Source organism: Canis lupus, chromosome 10 (assembly GCF_011100685.1).
Source record: "Canis lupus familiaris isolate Mischka breed German Shepherd chromosome 10, alternate assembly UU_Cfam_GSD_1.0, whole genome shotgun sequence".
NCBI lineage: Eukaryota > Metazoa > Chordata > Mammalia > Carnivora > Canidae > Canis > Canis lupus.
In genome coordinates this window covers 18,021,472-18,040,095 of record NC_049231.1, presented here as the reverse complement: position 1 = coordinate 18,040,095, position 18,624 = coordinate 18,021,472, and the positions used below count along the sequence as shown (strand labels likewise).

The window sequence follows — 18,624 nt, the reverse complement described above, 5'->3', positions numbered from 1 at the left end:
ATATAATTGTGGGTCTATTTCTAGGTTTTTTATCTTATTCCCTTGCTCTGTGTGTCTAATTATGTGCCAGGACCATACTGTTCTAATTACTACCACTTTGTAATATAACTTGAAGTCTGGAATTGTGATGCCTACAGTTTGATTTTTCATTTTCAGGATTGCTTTGTTTTTTTTTTTAAAGATTTGTTTATTTAAAAAAATTATTTATTCATGAGAGAGGAGTCAGAGACACAGGCAGAGAGAGAAGTAGCCTCTGCCCCCACCCCACCCCCCGGCAGGGAGCCTGATGTGGGACCCGATCCCTGGAACTGGGATCACGCCTTGAGCCAAAGGCAGACACTCAATTGCTGAGCCACCCAGGCGTCCCTTCAGGATTGCTTTGGCTATTCAAGGTTTTTTGTGGTTCCATACAAATTTTAGGATTGTTCTAGCTCTGTAAAAAATGCTGTTGGTATTTTGATAGGGATTGCATTAAATGTGTAGATTGCTTTGGGTAGTATAGATGTATTAGCAATATGTTCTTCCAACTGATGAACATCTTTGCATCATCTTGAGTTTATTTCATCAGTGTTCTGTGGTTTTCAGAGTGCAGGTCTTTCACCTCTTTCATGAAATTTATTCCTTGGTATTTTACTGTTTTACAAGGTGCAATTGTAAGTGGGATTTTCTTAATTTCACTTTTTGCAGCTTCATTATTAGTGCATAGGAATGCAACATATTTCTGTAGATATTCTGTGATTGTACTACATTCATTTATCAGTTCTAGTAGTTTTTTGGTGGGGCCTTGACGGTTTTCCATATAGAGTATCTTGTTATATGCATATGGTGAGTTTTACTTCTTCCTTAGCAATTTGGATGCTTTTTATTTCTGTATGTTGTCGGATTGCTATGGCTAGGACTTCCAGTACTATGTCAAATAACAGTGGGAAGAGTGAACATCCTTATCTTGTTGGGAAATTAGAGATTTTTAAGGAAGATCACTATATGAAAGTGCTGTAGATGTTTTCCCCAAGGTGTGTTTTGACTTGGTTTTATAAAGTTTTGTTTGAGGCACCTGGGGGGCTCAGTTGATTAAGTGTCTGCTCTTGGCTTGGGTCCCAATTCCAGGCTCCTGGGAGTCTGCTTCTCCCTTTGCTTTCCGCCCCACCTGCTTGCTTCTGCTTGCATTTGTGTGCGCACACAGGCGCATGTGCATCCTCTCTCACTCAAATAAAATCTTTTAAAAAATAAAGTTTCATTTTAAATAGTTAAATGTGTCTATGTTTTTCACATGGCTTCTTGGCCTCTAAGAATCCATAGGCTTATTCCATTTACATGTATGCAGTCAAGCTTTCTTCTGAAAATTTATTGGCATTTAAATATTTAATTTGCCTGGAATTTATTTGCTATACAGACTGAAAAAGGGAACCAGACATTTCTTTCTCAGTAGCTAACCAGTCATCCCACTTGTTTTCCTTCTCATTAGGATTGTCCCTTTTATCATACACCAGAACCCCATGTGGATAGGGCCCCCTTGGTCCTGATGTGTATGTGTGGGTCCCTGTGGCCCTGACTCATCCATGGATGATAGGCAGGTTTTCCTCCTCGATGTGGATGGAATTCTCCCTCTCTGATTATTCTGGATGAACATTAGAGTCATTCTGTTGTTTCTCCTCCTCGGCTCAGAATCACTTTGGACAGCACTGAGTTTGTGGATCCAGTTTAGCTAAGTGAAATGTAGATCATATACAGACTTCTTCAGCTATGATTCATGCAATTACTTAAGCCTGCTTTTATGTTCTTTTTATATCCCAATAGCTTTATTTAGGTTCTGCTAATTTCTTGTTTATTTCCAAGAATTTTAATGTTTATATTCTATTTATCCATATAATTTTGCTTTGAATTTATATTTTTTGAGATTTATTTATTTATTTACTTATTTATTTATTTATTTTAGAGAGAATGAGAGCACAGGCAGGAGGGGCAGAGGGAGAGAAAGAATCTCAAGCAGACTCCATGCCCAGTGTAGAGCCTGATGCAGGGCTCAATCCTACGACCCAGAGATCAGCCCTGAGCTGAAACCAAGAGTTGGATGCTCAACCGACTGTGCCACCCAGGTGCCTCTATATTTTTAATTTTTTTCCTATGTAGGAAAGCTACTGGGTTCTGTTATGTAATTTGGAAGCTGGCAAACTTAACTGAGCCCAACTCCTTTTTAAAAATGGCTGAGATGAGGAGCACCTGGGTGGCACAGTCGCTTAAGCGTCTAACTCTTGATTTTGGCTCAGGTCATGATCTCAGGGTTGTAGGATCAGCCCCACATAAGGCTTCTTATCGGGTGTGAAGCCTACTTGAGATTCTCCTTTTCCCTGTCTTGTTCCAGCCCCACCCTGCACACACACATGTGTGCTCTCTCAAAAAAAAAAAAAAAAAAAAAAAAGGTTTGGGGCACCTGGTGGCTCAGTCAGTTAAGTGTCCAACTCTTGGTTTCAGCCCAGGTCATGATTTTAGAGTCATGGAGTCAAGCCCCGTGTTGAGCTCCATGCTCACCACAAAGTCTGCTTGAGATTCCTTCTCCCTCTCCCTCCTGCTCACTCTCTCTCTCTCTCCCAAATAAATACAATCTTGGGATGCCTGGGTGGCTCAGCAGTTGAGCATCTGTCTTAGGCTCAGGGTGTGACCCCCCCAGATCCTGGGATCAAGTCCCTCATCAGGCTCCTCAGGGGAAGGCTGCTTCTCCCTCTGCCTGTGTGTCTGCCTCTTTCCCTCTCTGTCTCTCACGAACAAATAAATAAAATATTTAAAAAATTTTTAATGTGGTTGAAATATACTGTATTAATTACTGTTGTAGTTAGTAAATGGTATCTTAATGTTAATTTTTCAAGTCTTAAAAATAACGTTTAAATATCAGATTTTATAAATTTCATCATTCAATATGATAGCAATGTGTGGCTATTTAAGTTTAAATTTATTAAAAGTAAATAAAATGTAAAATTCCTCCACTTCACTGACCACATTTCAAGTGCTAAATGCAGTGCTGGCTACCAGATTGGACAGCACAAACATAAAACCTTTCTGTCATTACAGAAAGTTCTAGTAGGTTGCTCTGGCCCATAGTGCTACCAAAAAAACCCTGCATACACTCCAGCTTTGCTTTATTTCCTCAAGCCCAGTGCTTTTCTTGGTTTCTATTCTTAGCTCTTCAGTAGATCCTGAATTACTTGAATAATATGCTTACACGCTTGCTTGATTTACCAACATTAGAGGTAGTATTTACTGATTTCATGAAAGATAGGTAATTTTTTTGCTTACTTTTTATGGGACTTAACTGTGGTAAAATACATATAACATGAAATTTACCATTTTAACCATTTTTAGGCGTACAATCCAGTGACATTAAGCATATTATAACATGATTGTGCACCCATTACCACTATTTTCACAACTTCATCATCATCCCTGAAATAATAGTTCACTATTCTACTTTGTCGCTATGAATTTGGCTGTTCTAGGTATCTCATATGCGTGGGATCATGTGACATTTGTCCTTTTGTGTTTGTATTGTTGGATTTAACAATATTTTCAAGGTTTATCCACTGGCTGAATAATACTGCATTGTGTGTATAGACTACAGTTTGTATACTTTTCTGCTAATGGACACTTGGAATGTTTCTATCTTTTGGTTATTGTGAATAATGCTGCTTTGAACAGGTGTCTTTGAGTCTATATTTTCTTTTGGGTACATACCTTGGAGTGAGATTACAGAGGTCATATAGTCATTCTATATTTAGCTCCTTTTTTAATTTTCTTTTTTATTTATTCAGAGAGAGAGAGAGGCAGAGACACAGGCGGAGGGAGAAGCAGGCACCATGCAGAGAGCCCGATGTGGGACTCGATCCCGGGTCTCCAGGATCATGCCCTGGGCTGCAGGCGGCGCTAAACCGCTGAGCCACCCGGGCTGCCCTATATTTAGCTCTTTGAGGAACCAGCAAACTTTTCCTTAGTAGCTGCACCGTTTTATGTTCCCTCCAGCAATACACAGGGTTCCAGTTTTTCTACATCTTCACCAACATTAGTTACTTTCCATTTGTTTGACGTTAGCCATCCTAGTGGCTATGAGGTGCTCTGTTACTGTGGCTTTGATTTCCCTTTCCCTAATAATCAGTGATATTGAACATCTTTTCATGTTTTCATTGGTCATTTATAGATCTTCTTTGGAGAAATGTCCATTTGAGTTCTTTGCCCATATTTTAATTATCTTATTTTCTTCTTCAGAAATTCTTTATATATAATGGATATTAATGTCTTCATCAGATCCATGGTTTACAGGATGCCTGGGTGGCTCAGTGGTTGAGCACCTGCCTTCGTCCCAGGGTGTGATTCTGGAGTCCCAGGACCGAAGCCATTGGGCTCCCTGCATGGAGCCTGCTTTTCCCTCTGCTTGTGTCTCTGCCCCTCTCTTTGTGTCTCTCATGAATAAATAAAATATTTTTAAAATTTAGAACCTCTGTGGATCAAAGGATACTATCAAGAAAAACTGAAAAGATAACCCACAGAATGAGAGGAATGTTTGTAAACCATGTATTTTTTTTTAATCGTATTTATTCATGAGAGAGACACAGAGAGAGGCAGAGACAACAGGGAGAGGGAGAAGCAGGCTCCATGCAGGGAACCCGATGTGGGGCTCAATCCTGGGACTCCAGGATCACGCCCTAAGCCAAAGACAGAAACTTAACCACTGAGCCACCCAGGCTTCCCAAAAGGTTCTAAATTTTGAAGTACAATTTATTTTTTTTAATTGCCTGTGCTTTTGATATCAATATAAAAATCATTGATTAAAAAAAAATCATTGATTAATCCAAATCATGAAGATTTTCACATCTGCTTACTTCTACAAGTTTTATAGTTTCAGCTCTTAAGTTTAAGCCTTTGATCCATTTTGCATTAATTTTTTTAGTATGGTGTTGAGTAAGGGTTTCCTTCATTCATTTGCGTGTTGATAGCCAGTTTTACCTTTTCACTTTTGAGTGGTCTTAGCCTCTTGTTGAAAAATCACTTGACCAGGGGTGCCTGGGTGGCTCAGTATATTAAGTGTCTGCCATCACAGGGTACTGGAATTGAGCCCCATGTCAGGCTCCCTGCTCAGTGAGGAGCCTTCTTTTCCCTCTCCTGCTTCCCCCTTGCTCTGTCAAATAAAATCTTAAAAAAAAATCACTTGACCATATTCTATTCCATCAGCCTTGTTTGTCTTTATGGCACTACCACACTCTTTTTTTTTTTTTTTTTTTTAATGATAGTCACAGAGAGAGAGAGAGAGAGGCAGAGACACAGGCAGAGGGAGAAGCAGGCTCCATGCACCAGGAGCCCGATGTGGGATTCGATCCCGGGTCTCCAGGATCGCGCCCTGGGCCAAAGGCAGGCGCCAAACCACTGCGCCACCCAGGGATCCCAGTACCACACTCTTAATTACTGTAGCTTTACAGCACGTTTTGAAATGCTCTTTGTTCTTCCTTTTCTTTTTTTTTAATATTTTTTTAAATTTTTATTTATTTATGATAGTCACAGAGAGAGAGAGAGAGAGAGAGAGAGGCAGAGACACAGGCAGAGGGAGAAGCAGGCTCCATGCACCGGGAGCCCGACATGGGATTTGATCCCGGGTCTCTAGGATCACGCCCTGGGCCAAAGGCAGGAACCGCTGCGCCACCCAGGGATCCCCTGTTCTTCCTTTTCAAGATGATACTTGTGGTTCAGGGTCCTTTCAAGTGTCTTTGGGTGAATTTTAGGATGAGGTTTTTTCTATTTCTATTGAAAATGTCATTGAGATTTTGATAGGGATTGATTAAATCCCTATTGATTATGATAGGGATTACATTGAATCTGTAAATCACATCGAGTAATATCAATACACTAACATTAGATCTTCTGGTCCATGAATGCTTTGTATTTCCATTTATTTGTGTCTTTTTTAACTTTTTTCATCTACATTTTGTAGTTTTTAGTGTATGTCTTTTATCTCTTTGATTAACTTTATTCCTGTTTTTTTCTTTTTTGATGGTATTGTAAGTGAAACTGTTTTCTGAATTTACATTTTTTAATTTATTGCAGGTGCATATAGATGGAACTGATTTCTGTATATTGATTTTGTATGCTCCAAGTTTGCTGGATTTGTTTATTAGCTGTAACATTTTTTTTTAAGATTTATTTTTTATTTACTAATGATAGAGAGAGAGAGAGAGGCAGAGACACAGGCAGAGGAGAAGCAGGCTCCATGCTGGGAGCCCGACACGGGACCCGATCCCGGGACTCCAGGACCACGCCCCGGGCCAAAGGCAGGCGTGAAACCGCTGAGCCACCCAGGGATCCCCAACTGTAACATTTTTTTTAATGGAATATTAGGCGTTTCTACATATAAGATCATGCTATTACAAACAAAAATTTTTACTTTTCCTTCCCAGGTTGGATGACTTTTATTTCTTTTTCTTGCCCAGTTGCTCTAGCTAGGATCTCAGTGCTTTTGTTAAAGAGAAGTAGCAAAATCCTGCCCTAGTTCCTTATCCTAAGGGAAAAGCCTTCAATTTTTCCATCATTGAGTGTGATGTTAGCTGTGGGTTTTTCATTTGTGGGTTTTATCACATTGAAGAAGTCTCTCCTTCAATTCCTGGTTGGAGTATTCTCTCGTGAAGGGGGAGTCTTCTCAAATGCCTTCTCTACATCAGCTGAGATTTTTGTGTGTTTTTTTTCCTTTGTTCTACCAATGTGTGGTGTGTTATATTGATTGATTTTCATATGTTGGACCTGTGTTGCATTCTGGATAAACCAGCCTTGACTGTGGTGTATAACCCTTTTAATGCACTGCCATTACTCGGTTTGCTTATGTTTTGAGAATTTTTAATACATATATTCATAGGAGATACTGGTCTGTAGTTTGCTTCTCTTGTCCTTTTATTATGGTTTGAACAGTGGTCTGTCTTGCAGGTGGAAGCTGTCTCAGATAAATGGGAAGATGACAGTAAAACCCATGGTGGAGGGCTGTCTGACTCCAGCCCCCGGGTTCTGATTGGCTGCGTGACATCACTATTGGAAGGTGCTGGCTACATCAGTCAGACCACATACTTCTCTCTGCAGAGTGTCTGTGAAGGTACACTAGATGACTTTATATTTAGGATTAGGTTGTGTTTAATTTTTTTTTAATTTTATGAATTAGATTTGAGATGGTTACACACATTGAAAGGGTCAAATTTGCTTTGTTTGTTAAGAGGATTTCAGACTAGAATGCCTTTACCAGGTGTTGGCTCCAAGCAGATTAGGTGGTGTAGACTGCTGTAGTTTGTTTTGTGTCATTTGTTGAATGGAGTCATTAATTTTTGGGTAATTGTTACTTTCACTTAAGTACTGTTACTAATCTAAGTCAGCATTGTTAATAGACATACAAGGGGACTGTTGTTTACAGAACTTCAGATGTTTTAAAATAGGACTTGGGGGTAACTTTGTGCCTTCACACAAACATATATGTTTTTAATTGCATTTGTTTTTAGCTGTTACAAAATTTTGTTTTTATGCCTAAATAATTTGTTAATGCAATTGTGGAGTTAAACTCAACAACGTTCTTTTTTTTTTTAATTTTTTTTTAATTTATTTATGATAGTCACAGAGAGAGAGAGAGAGAGAGAGAGACAGAGACACAGGCAGAGGGAGAAGCAGGCTCCATGCACCGGGAGCCAATGTGGGATTCGATCCCGGGTCTCCAGGATCGCGCCCTGGGCCAAAGGCAGGCGCCAAACCGCTGCGCCACCCAGGGATCCCTCAACAACGTTCTTGAAAGAGAAAACACAATGTGGAAATAGATAAGAGTCCAAAAAGGCCAGGTAGTAAAGCTTGTGGACCATGTGCTGTCTCACAGCTCCTTAACCTCTGGGCTGGTAGGTAGCATGAAAGCAGCAGCCATAGGCACCACCGGAGCAGAAAGATGGGGCTGTGTTCCTGTCAGACTATACTTACAAAAATAGGTGGCAGGATGCCATTGTGAATCTCTGATCTGAATGAAGGTGAGAAGAGGAGGAATTGGACTAGATGTTTATTTACTTTAGGAAGAGTCAGAATGGGCGGTTTCTTTCCTGGCATTCATTAAGCAAATATTAGAAGGCGTTACTCCAGGCCTGGCACTGTTTTGTAGAATGTGCTGTGATAGGAGGCAGAGTAGACAGGACAGTTTTCTGCTCTGTAGTAACCACACAAGTGGTGTGTTAGAGTGTGAGGTGAACCAGCTTGGGATTCCTCTAGGACGCAGTAAGGCACAGCCTCCCTGAGTGCAGAGCTAAGGACTCTGAGGAGGGTCCAGGTGAAGCATGGGCTGTGTCCTAACCCTTGTGAGGTAATCTGGGTGTCTGGTTCAGTTGTGTACAGTGTACTTTCAGCATGGGAGGTGAGCAAGATGTGACTGTTTGAAGGAGGGGTGTCACTGGGGAGAAATGTGAACAGTGTGCAGGTGGGAGGAAAGTCCTCAGGATCACTGAGTCCCCTCAGTCTCCAACTGTAGAGGCAGTGGTGGCCATCAGCCCAGTTTTGTGGATGACACTTCAGATCTAGGCCCCCAAATAACACTCATGGGAATTCTCTTTTTTTTTAAAGTAAACTCTACCCCCAACGTGGGGTTCAAACTTACAACTTCAAGATCAGGAGTCACATGCTGTACCCACTGAGCCAGCCAGGTGCCCTACTTCCTACTCATAGGAAGTCTTATTGTCAGTAGCAGGGCCCAAGCCGTTTTACACATGAATATCCAGTGAGTCCTAAACCCGTTTGGCCAAGGCTGCTAAAATGGGCGTTTAGCCTAAAGCAGGCTCGCTTATGCTCTGCCCTGTGACATTTGAGGCTGGTCATTCAGTTGTGGTGACTGCCCTGAAAGTTGTGGGATGTATTCAGCAGCATCTTTGACCTCTGCCCACTAAATGCCGATTATTACAGCTAGAACATCTGCAGATGTGGCTTGGGTGATAAATGGCCCTGGGTATGAATCAGTGGCCTAAGGGTTGGGGTCTAAAATCCGCGTATGTAACGGACCTGCTTCTTCCCTCTTCATTTCCAGGGTAAGCAGTGGGTGGCCCTCTAGCATCTGCATATCCATGTCACCATCGCGGCCTGAGTTCCAGCCTGGGTCACAACTCAGGCTTTTTTTATTTTCAAATTAAATTGGTTCATGGACCCACTTGTGAGGTACAGAGCAGGTGCCCTGGATCCTTTCTGAGACCTTCCCTAGGCCCAAGAAGCTGGTGCCACACGTAGCACAGGGTGCTGTGCCCTGTGTCAGGGTGCTCCTCATTGACTAGTGTGCCAGTATCCCGGAGGTCCTCATGCTTTCTCTCTGAAAACCTCTACCCGGCAGCTGGCCCCCTCCTTCCTGGGTTGAAGCACAGCCCTCCAACACCCTCTCCCTTCATCAAGTTCTTCAGCTTTTTGGAACTGGACAGTCCGATGTCTTTCTACATCTGCCCTACTCTCCCCCAAACCTGCCCAATATTGCACCCCCAGCCTTGCTCTCTAGCTGCTGGTTGGGATTAGCCTGTGGGACAGCACCCGCCAGTTGTCAGAAGAGAGGGGACGGAGGTTAGGATCACACCCCACCTCATGTCCTGACAGTGGCTGCACTCCTCTCCATGGCAGAGCCATGGCCAGGGTGACCACATAAGTTAGTGTCAGGGCTGGTGCACATGGAGAAGTGGGAGGAGGTGTTAAAATTAATTAAAATTAAATATTCTTGAAATAGTTACACGTCAGTTAGCAGATTGATTTTACTATATTGATGGATCTTTAAAGTAGCATTTTTCAGAAACTTTGCAAAAAAAAACCTTTTTTTTTTAAAGAAATAGGACTTATGGGCAGCCGGGGTGGCTCAGCGGTTTAGCGCCACCTTCAGCCCAGGGCCTGATCCTGGACTCCCAGAATCGAGTCCCCCATCCGGCTCCCTGTGTGGAGCCTGCTTCTCCCTCTGCCTGTGTCTCTGCCTATGTGTGTGTGTGTGTGTCTCTCTCGTGAATAAATAAATAAAATATTTTAAAAAAAGAAATAGGACTTGGGCTTAATAAAACAACTTAATATTTATTATTCCATTATTATATTCTTGACACATACTTTGAATTTTTTCAGAATTTCTAACACCATGTCACTGGTATTCTAAAAAACATTGGGGTGCATGGGTGGCTCGGTTAAGCATCTGACTCTTGATTTTGGCTCAGATTATGATCTCAGAGTTGTGAGATCAAGCCTTATATCAGGCACCTTGCTCAGCTCAGCAAAGAAGTCTGGTTGAGAGTCTCTCCCTCCCTTGCCCTCTGCCCCCACATCCCATCTGTGTGCAAGCTCTCTTGTGTGTGCTTTTAAACCAATAAATAGAATCCTAATATTTGAAAAACAATAGTAAATAAGTTACTGTTTACTAATGTTTAATAACGCTTAAAACACCTATTTTAGTATCTTAATTTTGTTTTTTTATATAGTGGCTTAGAATCTTCAAAGCTGCATTTCATGGTTGATAAACTTGAAACTGAAACCTTTGGCTCTCCCTGTAGGCTGTAACATTTTTAATTGAGGGACTGTTAGTAAGCTCAGAACAAATTCTGCTAAATTCTTAAGTCCAGGTTTTTTTCTATTGAGATATGTCAGGCCAAATGTTTTTATAGGTACTGTCTTTGCCTCTGAGACAAAGGTGATCAAATGTTATAAACTAAAACTTGTCAAATAGTTGTGTCTCTGATTTTTTTTTGAATGTTACATTAAACTCAGATGCCGGGCAGCCTGGGTGGCTCAGCAGTTTAAGCACCACCTGCCTTCAGTCCAGGGTGTGATCCTGGAGTCCCAGGATCGAGTCCCACGTCAGACTCCCTCCATGGAACCTGCTTCTCCCTCTGCCTGTGTCTTTGCCTCTCTCTCTGTATGTGTCTATCATGAATAAATAAATAAAATCTTTAAAAAATAAATAAATAAACTAGGATGCTATAAATTTATAGGTCATATCAATTTCAATCATTCCATTACAAAATATCCATTTACCTAATTAAAAGTAAAGGGCTTTGTTGGAAGACTTGATGCAAATTGGGTTAGTGTGGAGTCCAATAGTAGGGCTTCAGCTTTATGCTTTGTGCATCATGCAGGCTCCTGGGGCCTCATGGCTTCATTTCCTCTGTTGCTTTGGTGGAAATCAGTGTCACTGTCTTCTATTTACAAGCTGTATTTTCAATAACTGTGATTTAATTATTTTTTAAGATTTTATTTATTTATTTGAGAGAGCATGTGCCTGAGAGAAAGCCCAAGCTGGGGAGGGGGGGCAGAGGGAGAAGCAGTCTCCCCATTGAGCAGGGAGCCCCATGGGGCTTGATTTCAGGACCCTGGGATCATGACCTGAGCCCAAGGCAGACGCTCAACCCACTGAGCCCCTGATCCCATGATTTTGATGGGCAAAAAAAATAAAACTGTTATTTGAATTTGCTTCACTGTTTTCTCTTTGAAGTAACTTTATACAACTAATACTTTATTTCATTTGCCACATGTATCTGAAGAGATATGGAATAAAAAATTAACAGAATTATGTTAAACAGTTATTTGATAACTGAAGTCATGGTTTATAAAACAACATACAAACGTGTCCTGCAACCTGTAAAATTGTGCTTCTGAGCGTTGTCTTAAAATACCACTTGACCTGGAAGTTGATGCTCCAACAGGTTTGTCTCTTCTGGTTTCATACCATCAGTGGTACCACTGTGGCCCTTGTGCTGATCAGCAGGTGTTTGCACTCATAGATATTTATCACCAGCTTTCTTGAGCAACAAACTCAGTTTTAAATTGTGCACTTTGGGTTTTTATTTATGTATTTTTTTAATTTTTATTTATGATAGTCACAGAGAGAGAGAGAGAGAGAGAGGCAGAGACACAGGCAGAGGGAGAAGCATGGCTCCTTGCACTGGGAGTCCGACCTGGGATTCGATCCCGGGTCTCCAGGATCGCGCCCTGGGCCAAAGGCAGGTGCTAAACGCTGCACCACCCAGGGATCCCTATTTATGTATTTTTTTTATTTTTTAGAGAACACGTGTGTGAGGTGGGGAGGGATAGAGGGAGAGAGAGAATTCCAAGCAGGTTTCATGCCCAGCACAGAACCCCACACGGGGCTGGATCCCAGGACCCTGAGATCATCAGCTGAGCCACCCAGGCATCCCTGTACTTTTGTGTTTTGGACTAATGGCTGCAAACTAACACAAAGGTTGTTAACAAGTTGTAGCTTTACACCTTGCATCATAGCACACCTGTGCAGACTACTCTCTGTGTTTTACCTCAGGACTGTTAAGCCACTTATGTCATGGAACCTCCAGTGGCCCAACATTCCCACCCATCCCGCCAGTGGCAGCCCAGCAGCACCTTGCATCCTGCGGGCCACAGCACAGCTATGTGGCACACCCAGGGTCTGGCAGGGGGTCTGAGCTGGGATAGACCTCCCAACTCTGAAGTCTTGAGTACGCTGCCTTGTGTCCGCAAGTCCCCCGTTGTGTACCTGTAGGGAGAGGCACTCACACTGTTTCTGGAAACAGTTGACAGGAAGGAGTTGGCAGCCATGATTTAGAGAGACTGCCCACCACGAATGTGCCACACTCCCTAGAGGCTGGTGTCAGAGATTGGCTGTTCAGCTTATTGTGTTGCAATTGTTAATAATAGTTATGAGAAACATGGAGAGTATTTGAAACCAGATGGGATCCCAAAACTGTAGAAACCCAGTGTGTGACCATGATGGCCACCATCCTTCCTAGGTTCCCTGCCCTTGTAGGTGGGAGAGGATGAGGTCATTGAAAGGTTGGTCTTTAACATCCTCTGCTCGTTCAACTGAGGCAACCTAGAAGAGAGCTGAGATTGGAAAACTGGTTTCTTAGGTAGGACAGAAATGACGTCAGCTATCATAACTTCAGAATGAATTGTACACTTTGGTATAACCAACATTACCAAGTAAGCACCATGGTTTCCTTGCTTGGAGGTTTCAAGCCCTGCAAGGGAGACTGGGTGGAGGCAGAATACTGGATCCGGCCAGGCACATGGAGCAGCGAGGCCATCTCAGTGAAGCCGCTGAGGTACAAGCACGTGGACAGGGTAGGTGCTGGCCCTCGCTTGTCCTGGTTTTCCTGTGTTTTCACAGCTGAGGCTTCTCCTGGGGGTGCATTGGGAAGTCAAGCTAAATAAGGCTCAGTCTTGGCCAAAAGACCTTGTTTCCTTGCTGAGAATGCTGGTTTCCTTAAGGAGATAAATGGAGATCGCCTGGCATGCTCATACAATGGAACTCTAGGTTCTGTAGTTGACACAGAATGAGAAGACATTTTACTTGCTGGGAACGAGTGGAATGGGTGTAAGATGAGAGCTTGCCCATAAAGGCAGGCATGCTTTGTGTTGGAGACTGGAACGAGGGGGCATTGAGTTTGCACAGGGTGGAGGTGGAAATGCGTGCTGGGATGGAGACTCAGGAAGTGAGCACTGGCCACCTGACACTCTCACTCCCCTACTTCAGCCTTGGCTCTGGGGTCCTTTCCTTCCAATGGTCACAAAATCTTCAGGGTGCCCAATCCCCCAGAGGTTGGACTTTGTCTGCAGTGGAGCCTGTGTGAGGTGTGTGTTTCTGGTTCCGGACCAACCCGAGTTGGGCTGATTAGGAGAGGCGGGCCTCCGGAGTAGCACATGTGGACACAGTTGTCAATTACTGTGCTTGCAGGTCTGCATTTCTAGCCTCTGCGGGAGAAATGGGGTGATAGATGACAGCATCTTTTTCACCTTGGACTCTGTGAAACTTGCTGAAGGATACGTGCCTCGAAGACATGACATAGTCAATGCTGTGGTGGTGGAGAGCAGCCAGTCATGCTACATCTGGAGAGCCCTGTGCATCACCCCGGTGAAAAAACGGTAATGAGGAAACAGCCACCTTCTCTGGGAAGAGAGAGGCCCAATTTAAGTGTATTTTAAGAGTTGCTTTAACAAGCTCAAATAATAGCCTGTCAAAATCCTTAGCTGGGGCAGTTAAAGGGAAAGTATCTTCTGGAAGGTTTTTGGTTGTCTCTGTAGTTGATTGAAATTTTAATGGTTCCTTCTTAATTCTTAATCTTATATTGGAAATTTTCACATTTGGTGGGTTTTTATAGCTTTTATTCTTTCACATGTGGCTACTTTATAGAAGTTGTTGGACACAGTAGGTTCTTAATTTTTTTTAAGATTTATTTATTTTAGTGGAGGAGGGGCAAAGGGAATGAGAGAATCTTCAGCAGACTCCACACAAAGTGAGGAGCCCAACACAGGACTTGACCCCATGACCCTGAGACTATGACCCAAGCAGCAATCAGTAGTTGGACACTTAACCAATGGAGCCACCAGGAGCCCCTTAGAATTACTGAGTGTCATATCTGGGCTCTTCACTCTGAGCCCCAGCAACCTTCCAGCTTGTCCACACATGTTTATAAAGCAGCATGGGGCCTTCTTGAGCTTTCAGTGCAAATGGCAGCCCTGCCCTGCCCCTTGTGCCCTTCCTTTGCCTGGTTTTCCTCCTTAGCACTTAACCTCCAGTGAATTTACTGGATGTTTTCCTTAGTTATTCTGTTTATCATCAGAATGCAAGTTCTGTGCAAGAAGGTGTTTGTGTCCTGTTTCCTGCAACACACTGAGCACCTGCGCCGCTGTCCTCGGCACAAATGTGGGTCTTCCAGGAGCAGCACAGTGGGGAGTGCCACTGATTTACAGACAGACTCAGTAGGACAGACCACTTGGCTCAAGGCTGTGGAGCTGTGTGGGATGGGGAGACTTGCCCCTATCCCACCATCCAATAGATGCTGTCATCCTTGGCCACTTAGCGCCCAGTGCCCCTGCCCCACAGGACCCTGCTTTGCCCGGAATGACTCTGGCCCATCTGTGGGGCAATGAAACCAGATACACAGCCCTTACCTCCTCTCACCACCCACAACAGCCTGGCAGGCACAGGAGGTTGGATTTTCGCTCCATCTGATGGACTGAGTAGTGTGAGCATATGAGATGTGGCAGGAACTCACTGCCCAGTGTGTGTACCACAGGAGTAGAGCGGCTCCTCCCTGTGTCTGCATCACGCTCTTGGACTCCCCACTAGTTCTGTCATCTTCCTGGTAGTAAGCAGCCAAAAGCCCTGGGGCAGAAGCTGGGAGGCCTGCTCCCCACATTAGACATCACGGTCCCCTGGAGCTACATGTACAGTGTAAGGAAACACCTGTGCCATGAAAACATGTGCTTCCCTGACTCTTCATTTAAGCCCAGAAATGCTTGAAAATGACACTGCAGTTACCTGGGCTCCTGACTGCCATGGGCCCAGGAGGATGGTGGCCAGTCCTGCCCCTCGCCGACTGTCACAGGGAAAATAGTTGCCATCTCAGGGTCCAAATGTATTCCTTGGAATGACTTAGCATTTGTATCCAGTTTTAGATCCTTATTGTTCAGTCTGATGTGGGTTTTTTAAGCACTTTCTTTTTTTCAAAGATTTTGTTTATTCATGAGAGAGACAAGCAGAGATACAGGCAGAGGGAGAAGCAGGCTCCCTGCAGGGAGCCCGCTGCAGGACTCAATCCCGGGATCCCAGGATCATGCCCTGGGCCAAAGACAGATGCTCAAGCACTGAGCCACCCAGGAGTCCCTTAAGCACTTTTTAACATGCTCTATGGTTTTTGTATTTATGTTTTCGAGAGGAGTGGTAGCTCAGGGTAGGTGTGGACTAGTATCTGTTGAATGGAATGGGTGGGGCATGACCGCCCCCCCCCCCCCCCCCCCCCCCCCCGCATGTAAGACAGTGCTGTCATTTTATTGTTTCTGTTCTGCAGCCGAGCTCCCCTCCGTACACGTTAAGGAAATAACCAGCGGGAGGCCGGTCTCTGCACGCTGGAGGCAAGGCCAGGGCGCCCATCACTCGTACACGTGTCCCGGGCAGAAGCTAAAGCATGGCAGTGCCGGAGACGCTCTGTGCGGCCTCCTACCAGGGGCGGGGTGGTCAGGTGCTGGGGAGCCTCAGGTGGCCCCTGCGCAGCTGTAAGTCTGGGGGAGTGCTCGTTCTCCTTGGGGAGGAGATACTCTGATCCCTGCACATTGCCTGAGGCTTCTCTGAATGCCTCTAGTAGTCATCTCTGCAGGCCAGGGAGGTACTGGGGGTGAGCCAGCCCCAAATCCTGTGAATTTGTAATCTCCTAGTCAGAGTGGGGCCTTAGAGGGTGAGTAGTGGATGAGGGCAATGTGTGGGTCCCCGGAACTCCCAGGCAGTGAAGCAGTCAGCTCCCATTTCCTGAATTTATAATGGAATGAACGTCCTACCCTTCAGCAGAAGCCCGGTGTGCCAAGCACTGTAGCAGCCCCAGAAGTGCTGCCTTGGACAAAGAAGAGCCATGTATCTGCCCTGAAGAGTTTAAGGGCTGTCACTCGCTATGGCTTCCTGACCCCGAGGGGAGGCTGCTGGTGGAGGCCTGGGGGCAGCGGGGCTCTGTGTGAGTGTCTCCAGGAGCTGGTTGGGACTCTGCAGCATTAGTCCCGTGCATACGCTCCCCGCAGACCCGCTGCCTAGTTGAATGTCCGGAAGAGCACCAGTTCATGAGTGTGAGGCGGGACGTCCACTCTCCTCCAGATGCAGCTCCTCCTGCCCCAAGTCTTCCCCATCCCCATTCCCTGGGTGGCTTGAGCCAGAAACCTCCATGGCCTCTCTGGTCTGGGGTAGGGGTGAGGGCAGAGGCGAGACTGTAAGAGCTGTGGGAGCTACGGGAAGAGGGGTCGGCAACTGTTGTCAGCCCACGTGGACTGGATGAGAGGAGAGAGGAAGGATCAGGGGTGACACAGAGTGGAAGGCGCGTGGTCAGGAAGGGTGTGAGGGGCAGGAGCTGGCTGAGGAGGGTCCCGGCATGCTACAGGATGTCACTGAGTTTGTGGACAGGGCCCCATCTTTTGAAGGGAGCTGCAGTCTGGGAGGGGAGTGCCTCCAGGTTTCCAGTCTAGAGGAGCACTGTGGGCGCGCAGGGAGGAGGACATGGTTTGGCTTCCCAGCGGTGTCCGCGGACTGAGGGGAGCCACAGGGTCTGTGGAGGGAGAGTAAAGAAGCAGTGGTGCCTTCCCTCACCCCTGCTGGCAGCCTGCAGAGGAGAGGACTGAATACTCCGTTCCCACAGTCAGGGACTCCTTCAAGATGTCACCGTGGTGACATCGCTTCCTTTTTTCTAGATCTTGTAGAATTTGTCATTTTCTTCCTCAAGATATTTTGCTGTCCTTCTCAGAGATTCTCAGTGCTGTGGGAGCTCTGTGTGGGTCTGTGGCCTGTCCCTGGGGGACGGACAGCAGGTTTGTCCTCTAACGGTGGACCCTGGGTAGGTCGATGCGTGCGGGTGGTGGCGCTGTGGGGTGCCTGCCACAGTGATGGTGCTGTCTCTGTGGGTGCTCTCCCCAGGGACCCTGCTGCCTTTGAAGAGACTACCGATGAGTCCTATGGAGCCCTTTTACTGAAAAACAAAGGTGATATTGAAGTCACGAGGATGACAAATTTTGGAACGTTAAAGGAAGGAGGAAGTAAAAATATGGTGATCTGGATAGAGTAAGTTTGTTGCTTATATAAAATTATGTCAGTAGGTTTTATTTTTTTAAGATTTTTTTAAATTTACTTATTTATGATAGTCACAGAGAGAGAGAGAGAGAGAGGCAGAGACACAGGCAGAGGGAGAAGCAGGCTCCATGCACCGGGAGCCCGATGTGGGATTCGATCCCAGGTCTCCAGGATCGCGCCCTGGGCCAAAGGCAGGCGCCAAACCGCTGCGCCACCCAGGGATCCCTAAGATTTTATTTATTCGTGAGAGACACACAGAGAGAGAGGCAGAGACACAGGCAGAGGGAGAAGCAGGCTCCATGCAGGAAGCCTCATGTGGGACTCGATCCCAGGACCCTAGGGTCACGGCCTGAGCTGAAGATAGACACTCAACCACTGAGCCACCCAGGTGTCCTTGTCAATGGGTTTTAAATTACAATTTAAGAAGTTGAAAAAACAAAAAAAAGAAAAAGATTTTTGTAGAACCAACTTTAATTTTTTCCTTTATGAAGATCTTTTAGTTTTTCACCCTGAAATAGCCTCTTTACTTATATTCTTAAAGGTGTTTGTAATTGTTTTTCATTCAAAAGATTGAATTCTGTATTTTACAGTAGCCAATTATTTCAGCTTCAGGGATCTTGTCTGTATTCATGGCTGATTTTCTTTTTCCAGGAATAAAGGAGATACTCCTCAAAAGTTAGTCAGCTGTAAACTGGCTGGCTGGGATAAAGCTAAACAATTCAGATTCCAAATGCTGGATAAAACTCAGATGTGGCCAGTAGGGTCTCCTGTTCCTGAGAAGGAGAACAAGAATTTTTCATATGAAACTGCTAACTCACTAGAGAGCTACCAAGAAAACCCAGCCTGTCAGGCATCAGAGAAGGAAGTCTGTCCAGGTAGACATTCCTCCTGTTACTGTCTTGGGTCCACCGGCGAGAGCCCTGCAGGGTCTGCGTGACAGGGAGGCTGCTGCTGTCCCCGGGGCTTGGGCCTGGGGGCCGAGTGGCTGGCGTGCTCCAGCTGGTACAGCAGTGTGTGCTCCCAGCTGTTTTGGTTCT

At 44.9% G+C, this 18,624-nt stretch overlaps 1 protein-coding gene across 8 annotated transcripts in view; it reads left to right on the top strand.

Moving 5' to 3' along the window:
• Positions 1–18,624, top strand: part of MOV10L1 (Mov10 like RISC complex RNA helicase 1) — a 72,596-nt gene that overhangs the window by 5,734 nt on the left and 48,238 nt on the right. For 6 of the 8 annotated variants that reach the window (XM_038550157.1, XM_038550159.1, XM_038550156.1 and 3 more), the window contains exons 3-7: positions 6,955–7,117; positions 12,992–13,104; positions 13,718–13,905; positions 17,435–17,578; positions 18,239–18,462. In XM_038550157.1, the coding sequence (XP_038406085.1) occupies positions 6,955–7,117; positions 12,992–13,104; positions 13,718–13,905; positions 17,435–17,578; positions 18,239–18,462 (832 nt within the window). The remainder of the gene's footprint in view (positions 1–6,954; positions 7,118–12,991; positions 13,105–13,717; positions 13,906–17,434; positions 17,579–18,238; positions 18,463–18,624) is intronic. The other 2 variants (XM_038550155.1, XM_038550158.1) reach the window with 2 other exon arrangements.